At 39.6% G+C, this 19,951-nt stretch overlaps 1 protein-coding gene across 2 annotated transcripts in view; it reads left to right on the top strand.

Moving 5' to 3' along the window:
• The window catches only part of flt4 (fms related receptor tyrosine kinase 4), a 71,156-nt gene that overhangs the window by 20,935 nt on the left and 30,270 nt on the right, over positions 1-19,951 (top strand). For both annotated transcript variants that reach the window (XM_084719440.1, XM_084719441.1), the window contains exons 2-7: positions 7,470-7,566; positions 11,177-11,451; positions 14,234-14,379; positions 14,491-14,656; positions 17,469-17,608; positions 17,692-17,863. In XM_084719440.1, coding sequence (XP_084575566.1) covers positions 7,470-7,566; positions 11,177-11,451; positions 14,234-14,379; positions 14,491-14,656; positions 17,469-17,608; positions 17,692-17,863 — 996 coding nt within the window. The remainder of the gene's footprint in view (positions 1-7,469; positions 7,567-11,176; positions 11,452-14,233; positions 14,380-14,490; positions 14,657-17,468; positions 17,609-17,691; positions 17,864-19,951) is intronic.

Here is a 19,951-nt window from a genome sequence, read left to right as displayed (position 1 = left end):
AATAAATATAGAAACAATAACTTAACAAGAAGTTGCGTATCTACTTCACTGGAAAGCTGCAGTAAACAGTAATGTTTTAAGCCCTGATTTAAATAAGGGGACCGTTTCAGCTGCCCTCAGGTATTCAGGAAGTTTGTTCCACAGGTGGGGAGAACAGAAACTAAAGGCTGCTTCACCTTGCTTTGTTTTGATCCTGGGAACACCGAGTGAACCTGTTCCAGGTGATCTGAGGCTTGATAATGTCCAAGTAAATCAGATATGTATTTAGGCCCAGGACCATTCAGTGCTTTATAGACATGTAATAGGATTTTATAATCTATCCTTTGACACACAGGAAGCCAGTGCAGTAATTTAAGCACTGATGTAATATTCTCCACTGTCTTGGTGTTGGTGAGGACTCTGACAGCAGCGTTCTGGATGTGGTGCAGCTGTCTGATTATTTTTTCCTCAAACCTGTTAAGACACTGTTACACTAGTCCAGCATGCTGTAAATAAAACCATCAAGTTTTTCTGTGTCTTATTTAGATAGAAATCCTTTAATTCTTGATATGTTTTTAAGGTGGTTAGTACAGACCCCACAATGCTGTGATTGAACAATCACAATCGAGTATTTAACAAAGCCATGGAATAAAGTAATTTAATCAATTGTTGATTAAATAAATAAAATATTAGATTAGTGCAGCTTTAAAAGGATAGTTCAGATTATAAAATTCTTATCAATAGTCAGTGTAAGCTGCAGTAGATGGTCAGCACGATCCCAGTTAGTAGATGGAGAGATAAGTCCTAGCATGGAAGCTCAGCATTGTACCGTTGCAGACAGGTTCAGCAGTATAAAGCAAGGCTTAACAGAGGACACTGCTCACTACACAGGTAAATAGATAAATAAAGGCCAACTAACGATTTGTAGAGTTTGATTACAGTCTGAACTCATAACTCTCTGACCCGAACAGCTGATCTGCAGCCTGACCCAGAGCAGTATAGACAGGTGGCATTATGCCTAGGAATACAGAAAGACTAGGGGTGAGAAAAAGTAGTGCTAAAATAAAGGGCTGTCTGGCAACAAGGTAAAGCAGTGAAAATATTCTGAACATAGTGTGCACTGAATTGGATATTGATTTTTCTTAGGTAGGCTTTTATTTATGTGGCTGCGGACCCCGTCGGCAACAGTACAATGCTGAGCTTCTCTCTCCTTTTACTAACTGGGGCCCCGCTGACTATGATCTACTGCAACAACCCTATTTAAAAAAAAAAAAATCCAAACTATCCCTTTTAAGTGAATTTCCATTCTAACCTTCTGACCTCACAGCAAGTTTGTCAGTCATTTGCATGTCATACTTTTAGATAAAAGCTCACAGGCTTTGACACATGCTCTTGATAGCCAGAGGGGTCGTCCAAGTCTGCTGTCCGTAGTGGGCACAGGAGGGTCTGAAATCTTGACGGGAAGGTGTGGGCGGTCCAGCACTTATCTGTCTGCTGTCTGTCAAGATATAGCTAGCACTTAAGGAGGCGAGCTCCTCTCTGAGTGTGTGTGAAGTAAATTTGTTGTTCCTACAATAGTGAAGATGTGAGCGGTCCTGACAGGAATTTCCTTTCACACTCTCCCCTTGTCTGTAGGCCCTGGGGGGGCCGGTGTTGGCCCCGTATGTTTCCCTGACACTGCCTGCTGTTCGGCTTCTCAGCATTTCAGGTGTGAGGAAGAGTGGACAAAGCTGTGTTGTGCTGCAGATGGGTGGTGGTGATGGGACTGAAGCTGGTGGTGGGTTCACATCTGAGCTGAGACAATATGTTAGGAAAACTTAACTTCTCCTCTGGGGCAGCGTTAAAGATCTCTGAGAGAATCGGGAAGGAATACCCTGCTGGGAGCCAATCTGGGAATGATTCATGCACTGCCACCATTTCCCACTTAAGCTCCTCAACCTGTTTGTTTTCTGTCAGCGTGGCGGTGTTAGCTGTCCCAGTTCACATTCATACAAGTGTTATTTTGTAGGTTGTATGGCGGTTTTAGATTAGCATGATGTCACTTTTAATATGCGAACAAAGACGGAAACAGATGTTGTTTCGTGTCTTTTGCTTTCTCAACTGTGATCCCTAGCGGAGATGAAAAATGATATTTGAATGTATTTTACTATCAAAGAAAGTAAGAGGGTGAACACCAACAAATAATTAAGTTTAATTCTTTTTTATTTACACTTACAAACATACACATACAAAAAATAACCACAACAGCAACAATAACAGAGCACATGAGGTCCATTTGTAGTTTTATTCCAACATTCCCCTCTTTGCCTTGTTTGCAGTGACAGTGCTGCTTTTTTCCACAATATATTTTTTATTTTATTTATAGCTCTCTATTATACCACCCTCTTCTCTTGACTGAAGTAGTTGGCACATGATTAATCCACTTTGTGCAGATGAAGAGTAAAATGATGCAACAGAGACACAGTGCCTTGGTTAACAGAGAGAGCTGATGCACTGTTGTGATGCCTGTTATCTCTGACTGTGGTTCTAGGTTTTACCAAGGCGGCTCATGCAAAACAAAGTTTGCATGTGTTGAGCTTGTATCATAGTTCAGTTCAGCCCTCAAATGGTGTTGTTTCGATTTTTATTCCATGAATTTGTTTATTTTTCTGGGGATCCATGGTAAAAACATGGAGTTTGAGTTGTCATTCCTGATGTGAACTGGACTGGACGGAACTGGGTTGTGGGGAAAACTAAATGGACTCTTTACTGAGTGGATTGAACTCAGTATTCTGTATCGGCTGATATGCAAAGTTCAGCTATCCAAATCAGTATCAGGGAGGGAAAAAATGATATTGGAACATTTCTAGAAGGGCGATATACAGTACAGTGCCTAACGGGTAATTATCATTTCACTATCATTAAGTGTTCATGATATATATAGGGAGAACCAACAGTTCAAAGTCTTCTCACGTAGGTTACTAGTCTGACTTCTTCACGAATGATGCTGCAGTGCACTTCCAAACTTGATCCCAATTTAAAGAAGTGTATTTCTTATCAGATATTGCATACAACTTTTCCACACCATCAAGATTAGAAGATTCAAGCAACCTTGTAATGATGAAACATTTCCAATTTAACAAAATCATTCTTTTGGCAGCCAAGAAGGGGTAGTGTACGCGTACTTCCTGTCTTCTTTTGACCTTAGCTGGGAAAGCAAGCCACAGAGAGATTTATATTCATTATTATTATTACTGAATGAAACATTTCTGTCCAAAAGGACCCGACTGCAGGGCAGTGCCATAATTACATATGAATCAATGTTCCAACTTGTTCACAACCATGCCACCTAAGATCAGAGGAGCTATTTTTTTTTAATTCTGGGGCGAGTGATATCTGCTCTGTGGAGGATTTTTAATTTGGCTGGCTGAGGTTTCCTCCATATCTTTCTCATTCTGCAGTGAAAACCCTAAGTCTTGTTCCTATTGGGATTGAATCTGAATGTTGAGATTCGGGGAATCAGACGTGACACAATGCCCCTCTGACGCCAAAGACCTGAATTGTTTATCTGTCTCATAATTAAACTCAAAATATTCTTTGGGAAGTTTTAAGAAAATTGATTTCAACTGATGATACTGTGGGAAAGCATTTGTGTCTCCCGCTGAGCTCCTCAAAGGATAAAATCTCCCCACTCTTTACGATTTCCGAAATCTCTGTAATGTTATGTTGCTGCACATAGCAGATATTCAACCTTTTGGGAAAAAAAGGCTTATTCACTTTCTTGTAGAGAAATAGATGACAAGATAAATACCGCTCTCATGTCTGTACAGTAGATAATCTACCGCCAGCAGCTGGTTTAAAGAATACTCGACTGATTGTCACTGCAAACACTGTCAGACTCATAATGCACCGTTTTCTTAAAGTGTCAAAATTGATTCAACAGAACCAGAGATATCATCATTTTTATTTCGCTCATTCTTCTTCAGAACCTGGTGTATTACTCACAATGCAACTCAACTGCTGACAGCTCAGTCAGGGATTCAGGTGTGTTGTGCTGGTAGCGACTAATGCGGCCTCAAGCAGAGATGAGGAACAGAGGTCTAAGATATCTAATATGTCTTTTTTTTCTTTTTTATTCTTGTAGTCTTCAACCTTAAGTAACATCATTTGAAGCAGTTTATCTGGCTTCGCGCTGCTTCTTCTGGAGCCACAGAAGGATTTATACTGCTTTTTTCATGCTTCAGTAATCCCCAACACCTGTAAGCAGACTTTGATGTGTAAAATGTGTGGAATTTGCCCACCAGCATTTCTATAGCTCGTTAATTAACATGATATATCTCATTTGTTTAATACGCACAGAAAGTTTTGTCTTCACTGTGAGGTTGCCAGGCAACCAACAGAAAGGTCAGGCCACGGGTCAGTCAGGCAAATATACACCCTTGTAAAAATAACGTTGTTTTTTACAGATTTAGCTAATAGAGTCAATGTGTGTATTTAAATGTGTCATTTGAATACACACCCACTTGTTTTTTAAATGTTGAAACTTATATGTGTATTATCCTGCTTATAGTGTACTTGTTTAATATATTGTTATTATACAGCTTTGTTAAATGCTCAAATCTGATGGGTCACTAACAGCATTCTAAGGTCTTATATTTCTGCATAACAGATGGTTGCTATGACAACCAGACCTATGCTATGGACAAAAAAACATTTTTAAATAAATAAAATAATTTTCAAATCAATATTGCATGCCAAATTATTGATTTCTTTAATGTGCAGCTGTGCCGAAAATAGCATTATATACAATGAGAAAGTCATGACTTCAGGCTTTGCAGCATCCTGCACCACCTTGTTGGGGTTTAATTCCCAATAATAACTTGCTTGCTGTAAATTGTCTCTTACATATTAAACAACAAAAATTTTGTAATGGAACTGGCAGCAAAAAAGCACATAAACTTATTTCCCAAAATGCCAAGCTATTCCTTTCAGGAAACTAAATAAAACTCCTATAATATTGACTTGGCTAAAAGGGGAATTCTACTGTAAAAATGTCACCAATGTCTGAATGTTCCAGGCAAAATATCTTGTATTTTTTATATCTTACAACTATTTTTTTGTTTTTCTTCTATACCTTTTCTTAATTTTTATGATTTATTTCTCATTGATAGTAGATTTTATGGTAAGAAAGAAAGAAAGACAGTAAAGAGGCCTTGAGTATTGTGAAAGCACAGTGTAGAAAATAAATGATTATTTTTTACTGAAAGCAAAGCAAGCATTCAAAACTTTTCTGGGAATGTTAAGTGTAATGTATAAGTTTCAAAATACTGTGCATATGTTCATTTTACTGTGTTCAAGGTTGTCCACTCAATATTAAGGAGTTTCTGTGTGTTTGCAGTACTGGAAGGAACCCAGGCCTATCAGTCTCCTTCCACTGGGATCAGCCTTTACTGTAAACACGATTAACAAAATATTTATGTAAGAATAACCTTGCTCTATTGTGCTCCCTGGGCAGCAGGATGTGTTGGTGGAATGAGGTTTGTGTACAAGAATTGCAGCTGTCCAGAGCTTTGGATTTTGATTGGCAGCAGGTCATGACTGACCGTTGTGAAATCATTCTTGCTGCTTTTCTGTTGCTGGTGCTGAAGTGTTGTCTGGCCTGTGGTCTGTAGTGCACATGATTGAAGATGTGTGAGTCAGAGACTTGAAATGAGCATCTGCAGCTCTCTTGTACATGCTATCTGACCCCATCTTCTTTGTGGAAGAGATTATTGATTAAAGACCAGAACAATAGCCTTTCAGACAGAAACTTTCTGTCTGGCTTATCATGGCTTATTAATATTATTATTAATATTATTAATATTTATGTCTGTTACCTAGCAACTATACTTTTCTCATCTCACCGAGCTTAACAACTTGATAACAGTTGTTTTTCTCATTGAAACATACTGAAACATACATTGAAACATTAATGGGGATTTAATTTCAAGACATATTAGAGGTGTGGCAGCTGTAGAGAAATTATTCTTGGGAAATTTACAATAACATTTATATGAAAGATAAAAGAATGAGAGTGGAGGAAGATAGCAAACAGTCCCTCTCGTATCCTGCATCCACTGTGTTAAAACAATAACAGAGCGGCCATATGGTTAAAGAAGTTAGCTAACACTACCATTAGCTGCTGTTAGCAAACTCTACTGTTAGTTACTGGTAGCGAGCACGACCATAGCTAGTTTGTATTAACAACTACAGGTAGAAAAGGGAAAGCTTAAGGGTTATCCTGAAGTAAAGACAATATTTTGGGAAGTTGGGATGCTTGTGTTATAAACTTTTCCTATCTTAAGTTGGTGTACAAACAGTGACTTAGGAAAAAAACATACGGAAACATGAGTGACTTTGAAACATACAAAAAATGAAGCACAAACAACTGGCTCCCAACTTTTAGTAGTGAGTGACGTTTTGGTAACATCTGTAGAGAAACCCAAAGACATTCTTTACATCAATGCTAATTAAGGAGAGAAGACAAAGAGTGGGTTAAGATAGTAGACATAGTCTCCACCGCAAAGCAAAAAAAGAGCAGCCAAAAGGATGGCTGACGCTAACTACAGTTGGCTTCTGTTAGCTAACACTTAGCCACTGTTAGTGAACACTACCATTAGCTACCATCAGTTAATATAGCTACTTACTAATTATAATAATTATAATATTGTTTTAGGATCTGTTTATCTGTAATTACTTTTTCCTTAAATCAGGTCCTAACGATGGAAACAGGTTAGGAAGTTCCTGTAATACAGGTTCAGTTTGTCCTTGAATAGTTTTCTCAGCTTAGTTCGCTCTGCTGGTAAAGTGCCATCATATAGTATATTAAATACTGCACACGTATCACAGTCATTTTCAAACAAACACCGAACCTGATATGAAAAATGGACATCATTAGCTTTCATAAATGCAACGGAAACTTTCCCACCTTATGCCATATACCCTCTCTGTCTGTGTTATCGCCCTGTGTGTGTTTTCATCTGTAATGATATCCAGGTGGAGCATAAGTCATGGTGACACTTTTATATATGATAGAGTGTAGGTGTGGAGTCTGACTAAGCCCTAATAGCACCCTGAGGGGACTCTGGGACGGTAATGACATTCTAGACTGGCTATATTAACCAAGCACAAGTCAGTGAAGTGAATGCATTAGTAATGAATCAAGGGAAAATGGCCTTTGTGGCCGTTTCAGAGGAGGAAGCAGGGAGCTTGGAGCAGCAGCGGCTTATGAGTGGGCCGTGATTTCTTTGACTGGGTGTTTCTCGGCATCAGGGACCAAGAGCTGTTATTGCCTTACAGCTTGTAAATGTAATGAACAACGTGCTATCTGAGCTGCTGTCGTGTTAGATTTCAGATTCCTGATGTGTTGCGGAGATTCGACAGCCTACCAGCAGCTCTGTCAAAACCACTATAGGTCCTGACTGACCTGTGTAACATGAATCTAATGCAGTTGCTGTGTTTTACTCCCTCAGGTCTGGTGATTGGCTTCTCTATGACTCCACCCATCCTCGACAGCTCCAAAGAAGACCTGGTGATTCCTGTCCACGAAACACTCACTATTACATGCAGGTATGTGGGTGTGCTGCTCTGAGTTGGGACGGTGTATGTGCACTTGTGCATGACTTGCCGTTTGTTATTTCACTAAGTAAAAACTCTGTTTTGGTAGAAAGCAAAGACAAAAGTCAAACTTCTTATTTCATAATAATGACATCAGATGCTGTAAGAGATTCTCAGTATGCAGTATATTGTAGCTGTAGAGTGTATTTATGCAAGTTTGAGATACTTACACTTTACTTGACATAATTCATGTCATTTTATTCTTCTAATCTGCGACAATCCAGATTATACATTACCACTTTATACTTTTCACAGGGATGTATTGCAGACTGAAACAATTAATCAATGAGTCGACAAAATAATCATCAGATGAAAAAAGTAATTATTAGTTCAAGCCCTGTAGAAAATTGTTTAAAATGAGCACCATCACAAGCAACTAAAATAGTGAAAAGATGCTTAATTTATCAATAAGAAAAGTTTACTGCAGTAATATGAAAATATACAAAGTAAGAAGGTAATACAGTATTTTTTACAGGGTGTTATTACTCTTAAAGTGAAGTATGGGATTTGAATACTTTCTCTGCCACTGATGTGTTGCATCATTCGTAACTTACACACCTGTGATATATAAATCTCAACAGAAATTATTGTTGGCACCTGCCTTACAGAATTCTTTGGCTTTCTAAACCTCAAAATTTAAGAGTTTGAGTTTGATCTAAAGCTCAAATAGTTTGTGAAAGACAGTTGCCTTGAAATTATGAGATTTCTCAACTTTTGTCTTATTTTATACTGAATATTCACAAACAAAACCAAACACAAAGCTTGGGAGTGAGCAAATCACTTGAGTCTAGACTTAGATCATTTCCACGTGTCCATTTTGCTGTGAACTGTGAATACAAACATGTATAAATATTGATAATCAAACAATAATGGTAACATATTAGAGAGCATTTTATAATGACTTATCAGGTCAAGTATTATAATAGTTAATAATTGCCAGTAACAGGGCTGGTGGCAGAGATTGCATTGCATTGTTATTTTAGTTGAAATACATAATAACCCTATTAGAATGTTTTATAATGACTGTTATAATACATTACTATTTAATTTTTATAAAGCATTGTAAAGTGACTGTAATCATAAACATAATTCAGTTGTTCCTCATCAAAATGTTGTGTCAGATCGGAGAACTCAATTTCTTTTATGATCCATCAAACAAAGAAATGAATTTTGCAACATTTTTTTCACTTTACTTAAAGAAAACAGTGAAAACCTAAAGTGACTTGTAACCAGCATATATCTGCCTGTTGGCAACCTCAGGAAATTCATTATACAGCTTAAAGCAACAACATAGAATAACTTAGAATAACTTCATAATGCACTATGAAATGGTTATATTATATCACAACAACGAGAATCATAATACACTGTGATCCTTGTGGAAAAACCTTTTCAATAACATGCTCTTATAAAGCTTTATGAATGTTTATGAGTGCTTGTTACTATAATTATACATTGCTATAAGCACAGTATAACACATTATAATGTTTCATTATAATGTGTTACAGATATGGGTGTCAGAGAAAGTGTTTCATTTATGTAACATGTTTTTCTCAGAGGGCTTTTGCGTAAGGACAAACTTGTATGAAATGGGACATTTTCTAGTACATGTACCTATCTAATGTAGAATGTAAATAGAGACATATTTTTTCGTCCTAGAACACAGCCAACACTGATTTAAGTGAGATATGAATTCCCTCATAATAACCATCCTTTATCCTTATGAAATCTCTGCTGTGCTGCCTGCTGCCAAGCTGTCACTCCATTAACTGTTTTGTTTCTGCGGTACGAAAAAATGCTGTTTGGAAAGCTGGTGATACCTTTGGACTTTGTCCAACACTAGTCTTAAATTGTTGTTTGCATGTAAACCTCATGTGGCCAACACCACTGAGAATCTCCTGGGAGAAGAAGTCGGGTTCATTTTAGTCGATTTAGTCCTTACAGTGTACAGTTTTCTAAAATCTACATACGTAGATGCCATTTACATTGGTTAGAAAATAACCCACAGAACACTTTCACTGCCCTTTATGATTTATGTTATTTCCAGTCATCACATTTTGGCACCGTCTGCAAATGTGGATATTTGCAGTTGGTGGAGGCAGGTGGTGAAAGCATAGCTATCAGTTTACAGAAAGCCATTATGATTCCACTCAGTCTCGCACATAATGCCTCCAGGTTAACATGTCCAACCATAACTGAATTTATGTGACAAGGCACAAAGCAAACAGGGATGTGTGGATGCACAGAGGAATTTATAGCAACACACACACGCACACACACAAACATGCACACACGGATATATGCTCAGCTGCACACAAACACTTTTCAACTTTTACATTTAATGTGTGACTGCGAAAATATGAAAAATACAGAAACCCAATTGCTTTTAGTTTTTTAAATATTTTAGAGGACTCTGTTCACATGTATTTCGACCTGCCTGAGGACAACCAGGTGCCCATACTGACTCTGTTTTTGCTTGCTGTAATTATCTTGAAGGTCCAGTGTGTTAGATTTATGTGCATTTATTGGTGGAACATGGCAGAAAGGGAGCATAATATTCATACGTTTGTTTTTAATTTGTGTAGAATCACCTGAAATCAGAGGTGGGAGTAAATCACACATGTGCAAGTCACCAGCAAGTCCCAAGTTACTGTGGTGAGAATCAAGTCGAGTCCATGCTATAAGTCAAGCAAGTCAAATCAAGTCCTTGCTCAGGTCAGGCAAGTCACAAGTCAATTAAAGATTATTACACCCAGTTCTCCATTCCTGCATTTAAACTAGTGACTAGTGTGCCCAATTTCTGTCTGAAGATAAGAATTGCAGTGATTTTGTTACCTCAGAATGGGCCATTTACATCTACTGAATTAAGCTGTGAAGCAGCTGGATTCATAACATCACAAGATCACACAAGAATCCATTCTCTCAGGCCTCAGGTTATTTGTTTGTGCCCACGCCAAAAGTGGTGCACTCCTGGAACTGCTGTCCGCTATGGACATGGTTTTAGGTGTGGCAACAGCGAGAAGCATCCATGTAAGCATGTCATCTTGAACAAATAATGGCAGTTCCTGAGGAGGTTAGTGTAGATACTACGATAGCATCAGTTATATCAGAACTGGAGAGTACTACTTCTTTGAAAGAGGAGCAACCATCATCTCCCAACCAGCTTTGGTTGAAATTAGAACTTGTTAACATGATAGACAGATGGTTCATCCAGTCACCTGCCAAGTGTTTTTTGAAAGTGCTTGCCCTTTTCCAAACATCTGCCATGTTACAGTGCCATGTTTCTACAGTAGCCCAGAACAAAAAAACAAACACTGTCTCTAGATGCAGCTCTAGATTCAACATTGTGCATGAGTTTCACGGCCACTTTATGTTCTCTTATGTACTTTGAAGTGGAGAGCGAGACAAGGTGTTCGCAGCCCGCAAGCTCACTGCTAGATGCCGCTAAATCCTACACGCTTGTCCTTTAAGACAGACTTGAAAACTATGAAAGTTTCTTTTTATTTCAAATTTTAGAATATGTCAAATCTGTCCCATGTCCTATTACCTGACACCTCCTCAGGGGACAGCACACTCTGGCCTGGACGTGGCCTGATCAGACTCTGGTGGGACAGGAGCTAACTGACCGTCAGGCCCAGCTGCCGACCACCAGGCCCCCTGGGCAGAGGGTCGCCCTGATCAGTGAGTGTCCGGGGCAGCCTGGGAGGCCGTACTGCAAGAAGCTGGTCCTGAGCGGGGCGCAGGCCAAGGATACAGGCTACTATCGCTGCTATTACAAGGATGTGAAGGCTGTTATTGTGGGCACCACTGCCATCAACGTTTATGTCTTCGTCAGAGGTGAGTCACTCTCCTACACACACACACACACACACACACACACACACACACACACACACACACACACACACACACACACACACTGTTGATGTAAAGTCACTTGAGTATTCAAATGACTTGTTCATCTCAGTGGCTCAGTACAAACTATTCATTGCAATGTTTTCAATCTTTCACTTATTTCATTTAAATGTAATTGTCAGAGTGTAGTTTATATCAACTATGAAAATGAAATTTTGACAATACATCATTCTTCCAACCATGAGCTTTCTTTTCTTTTTATTTATGTATTTTATATAACTTGTAGTTGGTCTGCAGTTTGAATCCATTTAACTGTCTGAACTTGTTCTGTGTTTAAAGGGAGCATGTTTCATCTCCTGCCTGCCTGGCTGCTCTCTTTGGCTTGGCTGTGTGGAGCCTTTAGTCTTTAGTTTCTCTTTTCTTTGGGAGGTTCACAAGAAAACCATAGAAGTCCTACTGTAACAGATCTGCTGTTTGAATGTAACTTCAGTATCAAAGCAGCCCCTGCATTACTAGAACTGGGAGTTGTTGACTTTGCCTCAGTAACACAATGGAAACTGGCAGGATTGATGTTTCTGAAATTAGCAGTGAAAAATGTCTGTTTAAGTTAGGAATGAACAGCTTGTTAACTCTCCTAATTAGAAAAAGGATCTTAATCATTCATTAATATTCCAATATTTAAATTGCCTCCTCATTAGACTTTTCAAATGTGATACAAAGTGCGCAATAAAATGCGCTCTTAGAAATAAAGGAGCTAACTAGAACCGTAAAGGCTTCTTCGGTTTGCCCACCTAGGAGAACCCTTTTTTGTCTCTGGCAGAACCCTTTCAGAGAGTTTGAGCCCAACATAAAGGGTAAAACCATCTGTGAACTATGGAGAACCTTTATATAAGGCTTTATCTAGGATCAACTCAAGGGGTTCTCCCGAGAACCCTTTCATATTCAAGGGTTTTTTCTAGGACCCACTCAGAGGATCCTACCGAAAACCTTTTTATATCCCCCAGATTTTATCTAGGACACAACCAGAGGGTTCTGTTAACAACCTTTTTATATTCCAAAGGGTTTATCTAAAACCTACCCAGGGGGTTCTTTCCCCCTCTTCCCAGGGGGAACCTCTTTGTATTCCAGTGGTTTTATTCAGGACCCACTCAGGGGGTTTTACCAAGAACCCTTTTATATTATGGTACAAAGAACCTTTGACTAAAGATTTCAACAATCCCTGAAATACTGGAAGGTTCTTAATGGAACCCTTATTCTTAAGAGTCAAACAAGGGCTCTTGAGAAGCACATGGGTAGAACCCCAGCCCTTCATGAAGAACCCTTTTGGAACCTTTGTTTCTAAGAGTGTGGTTGTTTTCTACCAGTCTTTTCCCTCTCGGTTTCACTGTGTCTCACATCATATTAAGATGCAGATCCATCTCCTCTTCTTCCTCTGTGTTAGACCAACGTCAGGACTCTGAGCTTGGCCTGAAGGGTAGCCTCTCTACTCCCCCCCCGCCTCGCTCCATGTGCTGTGGGAGAGGAGTAGGAGGAGGCATGGATAGGGAGAGTGGGAGAGACAGATGATTGTCATGTAGGGGAATCCTGCTGACCAGTCCACTCATGTGAAACGCCTGTTTATCCCCCCTGACAAGGTGCCAAAACAGTTTCCACAGATCTAACCGGGGGGCTGATCAGAAGCAGATGAAATCGCAGCCATAAATTAGACCCAGCGTGTGGCGGCATGAGAAGGGACGCATGTGGATCGAGTTAGACAGGCTGATGTCTCGCCTCCACCCCTTCTCTGCTTCACACTAACTTTACAACACACTTCGTACAGTATGACCTGACTGCATGAGCGTACTGTACACACACAGCCTCATGTAAAATACACAAACGCACACATTTTCATTGACATTCTCACACTCATATCCCTGGTGCTTTTCAAACTCGTCTTGCCCTGGGCGGGACATCTCCACCTCCAAAACTGACTGCAGCCTAATACCTGCAGGGATTTATTGTGAAGAACTTAAACTGCGAGGCGTTGTGTATTATTTCTGTTACCTGTGTGTATTTAGACCACAGCGGGGCAGAAATATAAGCTTCTTGATAGGACCCATTGTTTGGCCTTGCAGCAGCTTGAAGTCATAGCTTTGAGTGCTGCAAAAAACAGTGTGAAAATAATAGAAGGCTTATCATGACAAGAAAAAAGAAATAAAAGAAGCGAGGAGGCTTGTAGTCACACATCTTTGGCTGACTTACAAAAGTCACTGGTGTTGACAGAAAAGCCTAAGAGATAAGCATTTTTATAATAGTGTGTGCTCATGCTGTGAGAATATGAGGTTTTGTGGTGATAACAGCTGTAATGTAAATTGGTGGCACAATTTACTATGATGTCTCCCTGCAGCAGTAGCTGTGAGTCACAGACTATAAAAAGGGAAACATCAAGGTGCTGTGGAAGAAACACAAGAGCGATATTTTCCATTCACAGACAGCTTGGGGTGAAATAGTAGCAACTGTTTAGAGGACGATTAAACCCCTCGGCTGTCTCTCAGCTGACATGTAATAGGTGTTCATAATGATATTTACTGTGTGGGTACAGACCGAACAGTTGCATTACATGTAATCATGATAAATGTCACATACTGCCTGTCTTTGGGGGTCATTATCGGGCTGTGAGATATGTGGCTGTCCGTACATGAAGTTAGCTCCCTAATAGCTGTCATTATTGCGGCTGGTATCAGGGTCACCCATTAACAGCTCCCCCGTCTTTATCTGCATCCAGACCCCGAGCAGCCCTTCCTCAAGAGAGGCAGCTCCAGCGAGGGCACAGAGAATGACCTGGACACCATTCTAATCACACGCTTCTCAACGGTCGTCATAGTGCCGTGTCTGGTCACAGTGCCTGATCTCAACGTCACTCTCCACGCGGTTTGTATTAATCACTGCAGATCACCCGTTCCCCTGTTCAGAATGAAGCTGTCAAGTGATGCATTAATTGAAGATTTGAAGTCAAGTGATTATATTCTATGTGTGTCTCAGTATCCTCCGCTTCTGGAGAAGAGCGGCATGACGTGGGACAACAAGCGAGGCTGGTCCATTCCAAGACACATCATTGACAGCGTGCCGATGCTCATTGGGGTTTCCTGTTTTGCCACACTCGGAGGCAAAGAATATCAATCCACCAACTACCTGATTCACAATACAGGTAAAAAAGACATTTGGTAACACTTGAGTTGAATGGGGTGGGCATAAGACTAACATTAGACTGTCATAACTATGTAATAACACTTTTCATGAACATGAAGGGGTCTTTAAAAATGCTTATGATTGTTGTCAAGTGTCATTCAATCAGTTATGTCATTTTCAATGCAAGATTTACATTGTTTTAGATGTCCTTGTTATAACAACTTGATATTAGTCAAGCCGATAATGTCTTTGTCATGACAACTTGACTTAACAAAGACAAAAACATCTTTATTGTGACAGCTTGACATTAACCAAGACAACATAATCTGTTCTTTCATGACTACTTGACATTATCAGTCTTAAACAAAACTGTTTAGCTTTCAATGTTGCATTAAACTGTTATATGTGTTTGTTTTTGACACTGGTCATCATGAGACCATTATAATTATGTCATTAATATTTCTTTGAGCTCATCTACAGTAGTAAATTTTAGAGTTGTCATAAAAATGTTATTAAGTTTTATTAGACTGTCAAATCCTTTTGCAATTGTGCCATAAATCTCTCCTGGACTTCAACTAAAATGGTACATTCAGATTTGTCACGAAGATGTAATTAAATGTAATGTTAAAACCAGTTTCATGACAGAGTACAAGATGACTTAGTTAGCTAGTTTACTTGGTCCCAGAGTAACCTAACCTCTGGTCATCTGCTGGTGGTTAGCTGCAGCTGTAATTAGCTGACTCAGCTGCAGGGTGCAGGAATAAAACCCAGCAAGAAAACCACCTCAGTACTGTATTCCCTGTCATCAAACTGCCCACTGTCAACACTGTTATTGACAGGTTATGTTGTTTTGGTTAATGTCAAGTTGTCATAACAAAGACATTTTTATCTTGATAAAAGTCAAGTTATTATAACAAAGATATTATTTGCTCGATTAATGTCCCAGCCAGACTGTGACCTCCAGTCCAGCTAGACTCAGCTGGACATTGATGGTGCTAGAACGGAGGGAGAAAGTAAAGTATCTCAATGAACACAGTCAGCAAACAAAGCCGGAGGTGGCCAGTTTGACGACAGGGAATACAGTACCAAGTTGGTTTGCTGTCAAGGTCTGGCTCCTGGCAGCCTGGGGCTGAGTCAGCTAATTAGGTGGCTAGCTCTATGGCTAACCAAGCTAACTAGCTAAAGCCAGTTAATGGCAGACAGCAATTAGCTTACTTTAGCAACAAGTAAACTAGCTAACCGCTATCTGTCCATCAGGTAACACTTTAAGCTAAATCACCTTGCTACTTTGCTGTACTCAGCTGGATATTGACAACGCTAGAATGGCAGAAGAAAGTAAAATATCCCGGTGGCCAGTTTGAGGTGGTTCTCTTCCCAATAGTGTACTTACCTACTTTAGCAACAAGTAAACTAGCTAACTGCTATCTGTCCATCAGGTAACTCTTTAAGCTAAGTTACCATAGACTCTCATGACGGCCAGTGACAAAACCATCCACACATGACAGTTTAATGTGATGTTGAAACATAAAGCTGAACAGTTTTTTTAAGCTTGTTAATGTGAAGTTGCCATGAAAAAGACATTTTTTCCTGGTTAATGTCAAATTCACGTAACAAAGATATTATTGGCTTGATTAATGTTGGGTTGTCATAACAAAGACATCTCTAACAATGTCAACGACATTGTTCGAAAATAACATAATTCACTGATTGACACTTAATGACAACAATCATAAAGACTCCTTCATGGGCATGGCAGGTTCTATGACATGGTTATTACAGTGTAATGACTTGAATCTTATGCACACCCCTTCAAATTAAGTTTTACCAAATATTATGTCTGTATTAACTCCAAAGGTTTAAAGAGTTCAGTCTCTTCTGGTGTTCCTTCCTGAATGTTGAGGATCATACAACCCTTATCTTCAGCAGCTACAGTGCAAAAACAATGCCAACCCAGTAGAAATATTTAAATCAGATTTGATTCTCTAGCTACTCTTGTTGAAAAAGAAATTTGCAAGGAAATTGAAGGTGGTGCCAGAATGACTGCATTGTCGCCATAATTTTGTGTGGCAGTTAATGAGCCAATTATGCCTTGATGCTGACAATATGAAGGATTTTATTTCATTATGTAATTTCCTTGAGAACAACTCCCTTTTTTTATGTGCGGACATTTGCTATTATGCTAGCAGAATTAAAAGAAAAGGGAGAAAAGGAAGAGAAGGAAAGGCATAATTAAATTTTAGGAGACCGAGATGAAGAGGCGAGATTTCATGCAGAGGAACCAAAGACTCTTCGCAATGTTGTGTGAGATCACTCACCTCTCACTTCAGAGGGTGAAAGGAAAGACATAAGCTGTTGGGCCAAAAGTAACAGCAGCATCAGAAACTGAGTCTTCACTCTGAGCACTAATGGAGCGTTTAAACAATCAGGCAATCACAGCCTGCTGCACAGACATCACACCAGCATACATAATCTTTTTTTACACTCTGTGTCATTTCCAGTGACTGCAGAGAGCGGTGGCTTGAATATCAAAGACGCTGGCCAGTGTTCAAACCTTTCTTGCTTTTTCTCTCTTATCTTTAATTGAGGGTTCACTGTATTCCACTTTAATTTCCTTCACTGATATATAGCTTGACACATGAATGGAAATACTGCTGGCTTGTGACAGACAGCTTCTTTATAGTAGGATGGCTCCTCTGGTCCAAAGGAAAGTCATTTCCTCTGGTCCTGCGAGGAAGGAAAAACTGCTGACGGTGTCACCGTGACCTCTCTCACTGTCTCCCTCCCTCTGTCCCCCTGTTTCTCTCTGCCCCCCTTTTCTTCTTCCCGGACAGGAAGTCAGGTTTACGATGTCAAGCTGTTTCCTGAGGACCCGGTAGAGCTGATAGTGGGGGAGGCCCTCACCCTGAACTGCACAGCTTTGGTGGAGTTCAATGCTGGAGTGGACATTCAGTGGTCATACCCTGGCAAACTGGTATGTAGCAGTGAAAGCTGGTCACATGTTGTTTGAAATCGATGAATAAAAAGCTGATATTTCAGACTGCTTCTTCTCACCAGACGAACAGTGAGGTGGACACCAAGACCCACCGTGAAGCTCTCGCTCACGCCACAGAGGCTGTTAGCATCCTGACCATCCACAGTGTTAACGTCACAGACACTGGCCCATACGTCTGCAACGTCACCAGCATCGATTCAACAAAAACCCAACAAACTCAGGTCATAGTTTATGGTAAGCTCCAGCTCAGAACAGTGCACGTTTAGCACTTGGCCTCCTCTTGTTCAATAGCTCAATCTGTATATAATAACAAGAGCAAGAGTCATCTTAGCAGCTCTGTCAGGCTCTGCTTAGAGGTGCTTTGAGATAAATGCTAACATTAACATAGTGGGTCTGAAAAGTGAAGCCAATACCTGCCTTAATCATTCATTCTTTCTAATGGCCAGTAGGGGGGAAATCTACCGGTTGCAAAAAGAAGTCTGATTGTTCAGAAATCTGTGAGAAAATGAGGCTACTTCTTACTCGATTTACTACACCTGTAAACAGTTTCCTAATGGGTTTATGGCCTCAATCACTAGTTTCAAGTTCTCTTCAACACAGCTTATATTGTAAATTATGGTCCCATTTAGAGTAGAAAAGACAATAAAGCAATTGTATGCTTTAGGGTGTCGTCACTTTGTCATTGGCAACTGGCTACCACTGTGACTTGTCAGTCAGGCTCTGTACACTATGAACTTATTTTGGGGTGTTGTCTGTGCTTTAGACTTAGAACTTTGACCTGTTCACAATGTGTTTTCAGTTCATGAAAGTTAATTTTGGTCACCTAAAAATGTCTTGTTCAGTGTCCGGTTGTACTAAAAGACGTCATATTTTTCCCCTTGCATGTAGCGCTGTTTCCATCTAGATGGTTTTGGTGTGAGTTGCTGAGTTTTGGAGATATCAGCCATAGAGATAAATTGGCAATTGGCTTGTGGCGTTCAAAGCACCAAAAAATAATCATCATAATTAAAATAAAATAAAAATCACGAACTGGTCACTCAGGATAATCCAGACACATTTTTGGGAGCAGTTTCATGTATGTACTACTTTCTTTCAACAAGAACTACTCTCTTTTTCCTAGAAAGAAAATAGTTATTTCATGAAACTGCTTACAACAAGGTGTAGGGATTATCTCAAGTAACTTTTTTGGAAAGAAACACTGGTTTTGAATTTTTCACATGTATTTTTTGGTACTTTGAGTCCCATTATATTGGAGAGAGGGCAGACATCTCTACAGCTGAGAGATTAAGCAACCAATGCTTAAAAATGTAGATCGATAAATATCACTACAGGGCAGAAGTAAAATTTATATTCTTGATTTTGGGGTGAACTGTCCCTTCAAGCCTGTTTTTCATTATCCAGAATTTAATAATCCCAATTATTATCAAAGCTCATATGAATAATGGATGCACCTATCTAACCAAGCTAGCTAGCTAGTGATGCTAACATTAGTTGATAACTTAATCTTTGCTATGCCAACAGTACTTGGTCCTCTGGGCTAGTTTTGACCATAGACTGTCTACCCCTTGCACTTCCTTACCTCCACTCTATTATCCAAATGTGGTCACTTCTGGGTCCAAAAAACAAAAATACTGACAGTCAAAATGCCGACTTGAGGCTGCGAAACTGTAGTCCACAAACTAATGAGTGAGGTTGCAGTGGCTTCATCCATTTTTTTATACAGTCTTTGCAACAATTAATGGTGTTAATCAGTTATAATGTTTATCATGTTCACCATGTCAGTTTAGCGTGTTAGCATGCTAGCATTTCCTAATTAGTACTAAACGCACAGTACAACTGATGGAATGTAATTAGTACTGGATATTAAACTGAAGTATTGGACAAATGTAAAAATTTCGATGGCACTAGAGGAAAAGATAAGAGATCACAGACGTTATAAGGATTCATTAAAATTCATTCTTTATAGAGCAATATCAATGTATTTTGCTACCATTAGCTTACATTAGTCACCATAAACTATTGGTCACATGTGTCAGGCCGAGAGAAGCTCTACTGGAAAAATCCCTAAGGTTACTGAATTGAGCCGGGGTGCATTGTATTGCTTATAAATTAAACTTGAGGGGAATTAATAATTTCTTTTATGAAGAATGATATAGTCTTCCTTTGGGGGACTATTCTACCCCACATCTATAAAATATTTAGTGCTGTAGGCTTGAAAGGTGGCTGTGATTCCCGTGGTGACCCAGAGTCACAGCAAGACGAACCAGCCTTGAGGGGGACGATTTTAGAAGCTTTTGTAGATATCTTGACTGAAGTTTTGAC

This window comes from Lutjanus erythropterus, chromosome 5, assembly GCF_056507025.1.
Source record: "Lutjanus erythropterus isolate fLutEry1 chromosome 5, fLutEry1.hap2, whole genome shotgun sequence".
Taxonomy (NCBI): Eukaryota; Metazoa; Chordata; class Actinopteri; order Lutjaniformes; family Lutjanidae; genus Lutjanus; species Lutjanus erythropterus.
Note: the sequence above shows the minus strand (reverse complement) of the source record. Positions and strands in the feature narration are given on the sequence as shown.